General features: G+C 37.6%; 1 protein-coding gene across 2 annotated transcripts in view; it reads right to left on the reverse strand.

Moving 5' to 3' along the window:
- Positions 1 to 1,327: 1,327 nt before the first annotated feature.
- LOC102207855 (V-set and immunoglobulin domain-containing protein 1-like) overlaps positions 1,328 to 11,616 on the reverse strand; it is a 14,711-nt gene continuing 4,422 nt past the window's right edge. For both annotated transcript variants that reach the window (XR_001290631.1, XM_005752838.1), the window contains 3 exons: positions 10,791 to 11,057; positions 2,085 to 2,177; positions 1,328 to 1,695 (listed from right to left, as the gene is read on the reverse strand). Coding sequence is in view for 1 of the 2 variants with exons in the window: in XM_005752838.1 (XP_005752895.1) it covers positions 1,628 to 1,695; positions 2,085 to 2,177; positions 10,791 to 11,057 (428 nt within the window). In the remaining variant the exon portion in view is untranslated. The remainder of the gene's footprint in view (positions 1,696 to 2,084; positions 2,178 to 10,790; positions 11,058 to 11,616) is intronic.

An 11,616-nucleotide genomic window follows, 5' to 3' on the forward strand; every position in this document is an offset into this window, starting at 1 on the left:
CTCTCGCGCTCACTTTTCGTGTATAGAATTTCGAAAAAACATCGGTGCAAATTATAAGTCTGTATTATAATGTCTGGTGTTTTCGTGTTTGTTGGTTTGTTTTTATTTTGTTTTATTTTGCGAGTTGGTTATTAGATGCTGCACCCCCCTGCCTCACAAACGAAGGGCGCTCTTACTCCCAGCAAATGGGCGATAGAAAGCCGATCGGTGCCTATGCCATTCCCAATATGCGCTGGCATGACGTCAGGGCAGCACGAGTACGAGCATTTTTTTTTGTTTTTGTTTTGTCGATGCCCGCGATGCCGCCCCGGGCAACCGCCCGTTTCGCCCGTATCAAAAACCGCTACTGCCCATCATTCTGGTAAAATCTTAGATGCTTTCAGAGAAGTATAACCTGCCTCTCTCCTCGAGTCTTCCCAAGTTGGTTACACGAAAGTTTGAAAACACACACAGAAAACAGTCACAATAGTTTACTTTTTGATATTTTATTCCGAGAATCTTGAGCTGTGTGAAAAATGATATAATGTATGAGGACATAATTAAAAGCATGAATATAATTTTCAATATCAAACATCAACAACATTTCATCTGCAGTGTGTGTATCCTGCCAGTTTCTTTAGCAAAAATAAAAAGATAAAATACAAAAGCGTATTTAAAAAGGCACTTTCTTTTCAGACTGCAAAATATTCACATTTATTTACAGCAGAACAGCTCAGGGTTATAGTTAATTACATTAAGTTAATGTATGTTTAGGGTTAGAAAACAAAGAAAACTTATTTTCCTTGTTTGGAGCCTTCTAAAGGAAAGAATTAACTTGAGACAGTTGTTTGACAAACCTGCAGTTATCAGACAAATTTTCAAATGTTATTTAAATATTTACTGAAATATGAGTGCAGCTGGAAACACAAATCCATCCAGAGTATTAATTGTGTGGGCAAATCAAACATGTGGCGCTACCTGCTGTGTAAACGGAGCAGCTAAAAGTAGTTTCTTTATTAGTAACATGTTATGCACCAAGAGCAGGTGGAGCCATTTCTCTGCTCCGTCCTATTAAACTGCTGCAGAAGAGGAAAACACAGGACAATGACCTCAGACCTCTCATGGAATAAATACAACAGTAATTTAATATTTTAAACATATTTCAGGTGACAGGATGACAGTTCATACAGAAAACAAACAAACAAAAAACACGATTATGTGGAATAAAGAAAAACATTGATGTGCTGCATCTGTTTTCATTCAAACAGAAAAAAAATCCCAAATGCCCAGTGTTGAAAAGATGGTGTTAGACGGTATTTGAAAGTATTTTTTATCAAGTACTGAGGACTTTGAGATAAACATTTATACTTTTATTTTTTACACAGATATATGTGAAGTGATGATGATCAAAGTATTAGAAAAATGGCTGTGGTGACTGAACAGGAAATATTTCTTTTGCACAAATGCAGCAGAAACTACATCCCTCCATCCTGACTTTTAACAATGTGCTAAACCACAGAATTAAAAGCTGTTCTGAACTTTTAAACTGCTGAAAATATCAAACATAATCCAACATGTCCAAGCTGCTGTGCTCCAAAACTTAATTTGGTTCTCATAAAACAAACATAAGCAACACACACACCGTACTTCACACACTTTGATCAGCATTGAGTTTCAGTTCCTGGGCTGAGGGTTCAGAGGACTCCTTGTTTGTTTCTGCAGATTGGAAAACAAACTGTGTTAAAAAGTCATAACTGAGCAGAAATGCAGTGCTGTGTGTTTGAGTAGTGGCGTGCACGATGACACATGAGTGTGTTTGAATTATACTTGCCTATATGGCAACATAACTACAGCGGGCAGATTCACCCAATTTTATTATGATTACAGACAAAACACTAAACTGTCTTTATGAATAAATCGTGATGTTTGCTGTTTAACCATCTTCATCAGCCTCTACAGTGTGTTCCTCCTCTTTCCTCACAATAAGCGTTAGTTCATTTCAGTTTGTTTCATTAATATATTCAAAAATAAAGTGAAATAAGCAAGATTGTAAAAAGGACAGTCACACAAAAATATGAGAATGTTCATGAATACATTAAACTTACTTTTTTTATTCTTGAAGTAACACCAGACAAGAATCCCAACTACTACAACAGCAAGAACAACAGCAAGAACACCAGCTACAATCTTCCATGGTTCTGGAACAGAAGAGAAAACATTTGTGTAACTCAGACTGTGACTGCATGTTAGGAACAGACAGCAGGTTTAAACAGCGAGCTCAGTGATGTCAGCATGGATCCAACTTCCTGATTCCTCCTGCTCGTCTCCACAGCTCACAGGCTGGCTCTGGTTCTTCTCTCAGCAGTAAAGGTGATGTTGGAGTTTTGTCTTGTGTGAAGGCTGTTTGAATCTGTGCTGCTGCTCACAGACTCCATGTGTTAGTCTGTCTGTTATTGAGGTTACCTCGATGATTGCAGAAAACAAGGAATATGAATCTGTCAGCATAATGACTGCCTGCTGCACTGTCAACAAATGACTCTCTGCACCGGAGACTGTTAGGGTCATTTTTTTAATGTATGCCGAAAAAAAACCCCCAAAAAACCAACACCTTTATGATCCCCATATAACACCTCTTCTTAATAATTTCTGCTGGTCTTTGGTCTAGTAAAGAGAAGTTATTGCTAAAGCCACAAAAAAAAAAAAAAAAAAAAAAAAAATTGTGTCCATCATATGATATAAAATGAGAATACTGTTGTGTTCAGTGGTGGGATCATTATTCAGAAAAAAAAATTAACGCATTGCTTTTCTTCTTTATTCCTGGAAGAAAGTAATCATTCAACACTACTGGGATAGGAAATTTGCAAAAACAAGCTGAAGAAAACTTCAGATAATATTTTTGCAAATTTGTCTCCACACAGAAACAGGCGTAGACAGAAATGGAGGGGACAATATTACACGCCTGACTCCTCATGACAGTTTTTGTGTTAAAGTTTAGGCTCTGGCAGCTGGGCTCGAGTCAACATACAATCATATTTAAATCAGTCTTGGTTCTCAGTAACTTTATGTAAGCATGAGGCAGATGAATTTGCAGATACTTGCAAAATGTGAATGTCACATTATCAGGATCCCAAAGAGGTTGATTCTGTTCATCTGGATACAGCATTTTCAGTGGGAGAAACATTTCGTCACTCATGCAGGTGACTTCGTCACTCTCAGCTAACTGAAGGTTTTCCCAGCCTTATAAACAGTACATTTGGACAATGACTGAAACTTGACAAATGTCCAGCTTGGATAACCACATTTACTCAGGGCCGTCTTGACGTGATGTTTTGCTGCTTCCCTGGCCGCTGTGTCTGTGGGGATGGTTTTCGCTCTGTTGTAGCGTCTACACACAGTTTGTGCTCCAGTGAATGGTGAGAATCAAACTTTAAATACAGACGTGGACAAAATTGTTGGTACCCTTCGGTCAATGAAAGAAAAACTCACAATGGTCACAGAAATTAAAATTCTATGAATATTAACTAATGAAAGTCAGACAACCATGCTTCAACTGAATTATTAAAATAAAAAAAATAAAAAACCCGCATGAAACAGGCCTGGAAAAAAAATGATGGTACCCTAGTGTGTACCACACTCAACATGGACCAGAGGAAGCAAAGGAAAGAGTTGTCTCAGGAGATTGGAAATAAAATCATAGACAAGCATGTCAAAGGTAAAGGCTGTAAGACCATCTCCAAGCATCTAGATATTCCTGTGACTACAGTTGCACATGTCATTCAGAAATTTAAGATCCATGGGACTGTAGCCAACCTCTCTGGACGTGGCCACAGGAGAAAAATTGATGACAGATCGAACAGACGGATAATCCAAATGGTAACAAAAGAGCCCAGAAAGACTTCTAAAGAGATCCAAGCTGAACTTCATGCTCAAGGAACATCAGTGTCAGATCGCACCATGCGTCGTTGTTTGAGCCAAAGTGGGCTACATGGAAGACGACAGAGGAGGACACCATTGTTGAAAACAAATCATAAAAAAGCCAGACTGGAATATGCCAAACAACATGTTGACATGCCACAAAGATTCTGGGAGAATGTCCTGTGGACAGATGAGACAAAAATGTAACTTTTTGCCAAGGCACATCGGCTCCATGTTCACAGATGGAAAAATGAAGCATATCAAGAAAAGAACATTGTCCGAACTGGGGGCTGCTTTGCTGCATCTGTGCAGGGTACAATGAAATCTCAAAACTATCGAGGAGAGAAATGTGCTGGTCAGTGTCAGAAAGCTTGATCTCAGTCACAGGTCTTACAACAGGACAACGACCCAAAACACACAGGTAAAAAAAAACAAAAAACCCACACCTAAGAATGACCAAGAGGAAAACATTGGAGTATTTCAAAGTGACCTTCTATGAGCCCTGACCTCAATCCTATTGAGCTATTGAGCATTATTGGAAGGAGCAGTAACATGCAGTCTGGAAAAGCCAACCTTCAAACCGGAAAAAACTAGAGCAGTTTGCTCATGAAGAGTGGGCCAAAATATCTGCTGAGAGGTACAGACGTCTCATTGACAGTTACAGGAATCGTTTGATTGCCTCAAAAGGTTGTGCAACAAAATATTAAGTTGTGGGTACTATCATTTTTGTCCAGGCCTGTTTCATGCATAAATTTTTTAAATAATTCTGTTGAAGCATGGTTGAAAAGCAATGTCTCACTTTCATTGGTTAGGATTTATAGAATGTGTATTTATTATTACTTTTGTAAGATTAAAGTTATTTCTGTGACCATTGTTTTTCTTTCATTGACCGAAGGGTATGGATCTGTATGCATAGTTTTAAGTTACAAATGAACTTTTAAATCTCAGACAAAAGAAGACAAAAATGTCATTTTTGATAATTTGTTTTTATATTTTATACCCTCCACTCTATGAGCATATACTTACTTTTCTTTCATAAAAGAACTATTTAGTGGTTAAAATAAAACTTGTCATGCGCATTTTTCACTCTAGTAATCCTCTTCCACTTGTTCTTATCAGAATCGTGACAGCTGTCTACTACTGATAAAATATCAAACATCTGAAAAAATATCAAAGAATCCTATTTTGCATGGTTGGATCTTAACAACGTTCCAAGGAGAACTTCAACATGCAACAGAAAGAAGTGGGAGTGAGATAAAACATTTTTTTGAGCATGCAATTTATTGAAAACAATGTTTAAACTCAAACAGGCTGTTTTACAGCTGATCAAAAGTTTAGGTCACATGCCTTTAAAAGGCCAAATTTGTGCAAAAATTTGGATTCATTGTCAGTGTCTGTCAAGTAGTCATACTGTCATGACTTTCTGATGGCAAAGGCAAAAAAACGTTCCCTTTTTGAACGTGGTGTGATCCTGAGGGTTTTGGAACAAAGAAGTCAAGTGGAAGACCCCCCAAAATTTCACCAGCACTGAGCCGGAGCATCCAGCTGGCTGTCCGTTAAGACACTGGGCGATCCTCGACCCAAATTAAGGTCGTTACTGGTGCTGACTGCAGCTCAAACCGTCAGATGGCATCCGAGACTGAAGGGCTTCAAAAACAAAACAAAAACCTCCTGGTAAGCGCTTTTTTGCCAGCTCCCAACAGGATGTTTATCAAGTATTTGTCCTTTAAGGAGGCTGCTGATGGGATATCGCCCAAGTACACAGTACAAAAATCCAAATTTAATTTGACACCAGTCACCAAGTAAATTGATTCGACCACTTCACTCCAGTATGACAGGATTACTGGGCATTTCCAAAATATATGGAAATGATCTGCCATGTTTTCCCCACAGTTTCTCCAGCAGTGTCCATCTGTCAGTTGACCTTTTTGTTTGTATTTTATTTTGGGTGTTATAAAAAATCTGATAAAATTTTTCCACGTGAATTCCCTCCAATAACCCGAGCTAGTAGTTTCCATCTGTGTCCTGCATATATTTAACCACCTGTCCTCTGATATGTTGATTTTGGCCTCCGTCTCCAATTACTTAATTGGTACATCCTAATTGGATTAGGGAAATCCTAATCCCTAATCCTAATTGGTTGATTGATCCTTAAGTGATTGTAAGTTCCAATAAAGTTTAGCAATCAATTTATTTTTAATCTGATGTTTATAAGATTCTTTTATAACGGGGACTAGGCCTTCACTATGTTCTTCTGTAGTTTTTATATTACTATTGAAATAGGACCTGACTTGGAGATATCTGAAAAAAATCTTGGTTTTCCAAACCATAGGTGTCTCTTAATCTTTCAAAACTTTGTAAGCCTTCTTTTCCTAACAATGAGCAAAATGGTCCGATCCCCCTTGTTAACCAAGTTGTATAACGTCTATCTATCTGTGCAGGGATAAATTCCTTATCATATGTGACCCATCTGATTTGTTTGATTCCAGCTCCTGATTTAAGACTTCCGCATTCATCAAACCATATCTTTAAAGAAATTTTATTCCACTCGTTTAAATTATTTTTCTGTTCCAAATATTTTTATTCATTTATTTATTTATTTATTTATTTTTATCTCCTAGTATTGTCTGTAGTGGTAATTTTATTTGTGTCACATCTAAATATTTCCATTTTGCTTTGTACGACGGATCACACCAATAAATTAAGTATCTTAATTGTGCTGCTTTAAAATAGCTTTCTAAGTTTGGGAGGGAAAGTCCACCCCATTCCTTAGGTAGTTGCAATGTTATATATCTAACTCTTGGTTTGCGGCCTTTCTATATAAATCCCAAAATCATTCTGTTCCATAACGCAAATTGTTTGGCTGGTATGTGTACCGGTATAGATTGAAAAAGGAAAAGCAGTAACGGAAGTATATTCATTTTGATCAGGTCAATCCTATTATACAGATAAAGTGGCAGTAGGCTCCACCTTTGAATGTTTTCTTTCAATTCCCTTGTAATTGGTGAGTAGTTTATTTCATAGATTTCTGTCAGTGTTTTGGGAATCTTAATACCTAAATATTTTATTATTTTATTATTCCAATTGAATTTAGACATAGTTTTGATCTTTGTTGTGGGTACATAATTGTATGTGACCACCTGTGTTTTTTGAATGTTTATTTTATATCCGGAAAGTTCTCCAAACATTTCCATCTTTGACCATACCTTAGGTAAGCTTCTTTCTGGGTCTGTGAGGGTCAACAAAATATCATCTGCATATAAACCAGTTTTATATTCCGTATCCATATCCTTTTAATTTGTTCATCCTCCCTAATAGCTTGCGCCAGCGGTTCAATAAATAAAGCAAACAAGGCTGGGCTAAGCGGACATCCCTGCCAACATCCTCTCTGCAAGTCCACTACTCCAGTTAAGCTCCCATTTATTTTTATTCTTGCTGAAGGTAAATAATATAAATTTTTAATCAGTTGAATAAAAAGGTCTCCGAAACCAAACTGCTCCATAACCAAAAATAAGTAATCCCACCGGACGGAGTCAAACGCCTTTTCTGCATCAAGGCTTAATGTAATTGATGCCCTTTGGGATTTATTCATATAATCCATTAAATGTAAGGCACGTCTTATACTGTCCTGTATCTGTCTGTTTTTGAGAAATCCTGTCTGATCTTCATCAATAATTTCTGGTATAGTATTTTTAAGCCTTTCTGCTATTATTGAGGTGAATAATCTATAATCCATATTCAGAATTGAAATTGGTCGATATGAACTGCATTCCCTTTTGTCCTTGCCCACCTTTGGAATTACTGAAATAATTGCCTGTCTCCAAGATGTTGGTGACTCCCCTCCCTCCAACACATAGATAAAACATTTTAATAATAGCGGTGATAATAACTCTCTAAAGGTTTTATAATATTCTGATGTAAATCCGTCCATACCCAGCATCTTATTTGTTTTTGCAATGGCTTTATCCAGTTCTTGTTTAGTAATTTGTTGCATTAGTCTTTTGTTTTGTTCCCGTCCAATATTAGGTAAATCCAGAGAATGCAAAAATTTCTGAATGTTTAGAGGGTCAGCCCCTTGTGTCTCTGAATACAATTTTTTATAATAGTTTTCAAATGAGTTTTGTATTTCTTTAGCAGTGTAACACATTTTTTGAGTCTCTTCATCTTTTAAACTGTAAATTCTCTTTCTTCTTGCTGTTTTTTAATTCTCCAGGCCAATAGTTTCTTTGCCCTAGGACCGCAATCATAATACTTTTGCTTAACAAATCTAGCTTTCAGTTCTTCTTGTCTATCGTATATATCATTTAATTTCCATTTTGTTAAATGTATCTCTTCCAATGTTTGAGAGTCTTTAACAGTGGCGTGTTTAGTCTCTAAATTCTTTAATGTAAGTAGTAACTCATTAATTTGCATTTGTTTCTCTTTCTTTTTGTACGAGGACCACAGGATCAATTTTCCTCTCATTACTGCTTTGGATGCATCCCATGTAACACTTGGGGACACCTCTTGATTATCATTTAGTTCACAGTAGTTTTTATACTAATTTCTTATGAATTGTATACACTTGGTATCATTTAACAAGCTCGTATTCAGCTTCCAGCTAGTCTGCTTTATTTCAGTCTCCAAATGTATAGACAAGTAAACACCTGCATGGTCTGATACATCTTTTACTCCTAGGTTACATCTGAGAATTCTATGTCTATCAGTGTTAAACATTAAAAAAAAATAACCTAACCTGGAGTGTACTTTATGGGGGTATGAGAAAAACATATAGGCTCTTTCCTTGGGATGTAGCTCCCTCCAAACGTCTATCATATTTCCTTCTACAAGAAGCTTTTTAACTGTTTTTGTCTCCCGAGTCGTCCTTTTAGTTTTGTTGTTGGAATCTAAGTGGGGCTGTAGTTGTATATTCCAATCCCACAGATAAGGGTTCCCTTGGTGTGTTCTGCGATCAGATTAAATAATTTCTTAATAAATTCTTGATCATTGCCTGGCAGCCTGTAAACATTTAACAGAGTCACTAGTTTATGATCAATTTGCCCCACTACCATAACGTATCATCCTTTTCTATCCCTTATTTGTCGAATTAATTGAAAATTTATTTTATTAGCAATCAGTTTTGTAACCCCCGTTTGCACACTTTTGTCTATATAATGAGTAGTATACATGTTTGAACGCCAAGCGTTTTAACTGCTCATGTTCCATATTGTTTAAATGGGTCTCCTGCCAAAACACTATATCATGCCTTTCCCTTCTCATTTTAGTTGCTATCTTTTTCCTCTTAATGGGGTTTTGAAGACCATTAACATTCAATGATATTATCCTATATTCCTGGAATGACATGGTTTTCTCCCAAGATAACATCTATGAGATAAACTCTCCCCGCCCCGAGTGATCAGTCCTGAAAAAAAAAGACCTGTGCCTTGAAAAACAATTGGACTTACAAACTAAATATGACTTCCAAATAAGAAGTGAAAAACTAACTTCTAAATCAGCGAGGGGGATTCTCCGTGCGGAGGGCCCCTCGTGGGAGTATGGTGTCCGTTCTGGTTCCATCACAACTCCCAATAGGTGGCGACAGCGCGCTTCACTCATCTCAGTTCGGTGGTCCTTTGCTAAAACTCTATCAAACCACAGCTGTCTACTGATAAATTAACAGGATAACTATCCTAATATACTTGTTGAACTATAATAATAATAATAACATCTGTCTTTAATTATTCATAACGTTTTTCCTTGACTCTATTTAACAACCATAAACGGAGTGTTTACTCACAAGAAGCCTCTCAACTAGTTTAGTCTTTCAGATGAGATGAATGATGAAATCTCTTGAGTTTTTCCGCGCCCATTTAACATTCACAGCTCTTCTCTGTCCTTCGTCCCATCCGCTGACCTTCCACGAGTTGTCCTCTAGCCTTGCTTGAGCCCCGTTGATCCCTTGAGCTGGATAGCGGCTGGGGGATTCCCCCGATCCACCATCTTCTCCTCTTTTCAGCAATCCTTTCTTCTGAAGATCTAGCTTTGCTGATAACGTGCTCTTGTAAGTAACAGGACCATCTTTGTAGAAGACCCGGAGCCTCGCTGGAGCCTGTGTCTGAAATCGGATATCCTTTTCCTTTAACATTTTCCGCAACAGGGCGTATTCCTTTCGTTTCTGGATTATTTCTGCCGGGTAGTTGTGATCCACATAAATCCGACATCAGTCTATGCGTATACCCTTCATCCATGCTTTTTTCAACACTTGCTCTTTGATGCTATATTTGAGGAAGCAGACAATCATGGATCTGGGAGGCGCATGTGAGAGAGGCCTCTGACCAAGTGATCTATGGCAGCGTTGTATCCCCAACTCCAGGTCCTGCAAAGCTAGTTCAGTTTTGAAGAGCTTCTCCACATATTTTGTCGGGTTATGAGATTCCTGGCCCTCCAGTATTCCAAATATACGAAGGTTGTTCCTCCGAGACAGAGCTTCTAAGTCAGTTAGTTTAGCCAGCATGCGTTGTTGTTCCTCTACAGTCTGAAGGAGCACCTCCCTAGCACACAATGGAACTTCACCTTGTTAAGCTCCAGCCATGCAAAATATGATTTCTAGCCATTTTTCAAGTGGTCTTAAACTTTTGATTGGGACTGTATCATTCTAAAGCATTATATTCCGTAAAGTTAATAACTATGGTGCACTACAGAAGCTTCTCAGATGAGAGGTGAGACGCCTGTAAGAGACTTAAAGCAGGTCATACGCTTTTCCTTCCAAGCTTTTTACTATAATGATAACATTATAAGCTAAATTGATGATTTCTAGCCATTTTAACACAACATTATGTTTATTTTATAAACTATTATTCCATTAATATTAAAATAAAGATAAAGCAGAGTTATGTGATGAATAAAATTCCACTCACCATCAGGGACACAGGTCTCTGAAGGAATCTGATGCCATTTGGCCATCTGTGTTGCTACACAGCGGTAGCAGCCGGGCTTAGTCACACTAGTTTGGATGGTGATGTAAAAGCGATTTTTATCTTCTATGTCTCGCAACGTCTTAGAAAAAAGTGTTTTGTTATCACTGTCCTGCCACTCTACTGTAGGTTTAGGATAAGCACCTGGAACTTCACACTCCAGCAAACCTTTTTCCTTAAGCAATTTGACATACGGCTTTGGTGCTGCACCTGTGAACACATCATAGACAACAAACATACCACACAGTTAACAGTGTAACAATATGAATTAATACACTAAAATGGTGCTCAGTGCATGATCAGAAGAAGCAATTATTGGTGTGACATTCTGACAGGAGCAATAATAATACAAAATCCATCATTCTTATTCAGATACGAAAGTAGTTAAGACAACCATCAACCTTCCCAGGAAAGTCTGACCATGCAATCCTCAAAGAAAATGCAAAAAACCCAAGAGCTCCATCTCAGACTCTACAGGCCTCAGTTAGCATGTTATATATTAAAGTTCCTGGCAACACAATTAGAAAAAGACTGAACAACTATACCTTGTTTGGTAGGATTGTTAGGAGAAAGCAACTTTTTACTAAAACAACATGTCTTAGGTTTTCAAAGTTGCATTTGAACAAATGTCAGTGTCAGTGAGATTAAAGTTGTTCGAACAAGTCTTTGTCTATTAATAATATGTTGAGACATAACACTGGACATAAATGTCGGTGACATCAGCAAAAAAGGACTCACCTGGGATGTTTTCCATTGTTCTGTCCTTTAA

This window comes from Pundamilia nyererei, unplaced genomic scaffold (genome assembly GCF_000239375.1).
Source record: "Pundamilia nyererei isolate P.nyererei 1_Seehausen unplaced genomic scaffold, PunNye1.0 scaffold00385, whole genome shotgun sequence".
Lineage (NCBI taxonomy): Eukaryota > Metazoa > Chordata > Actinopteri > Cichliformes > Cichlidae > Pundamilia > Pundamilia nyererei.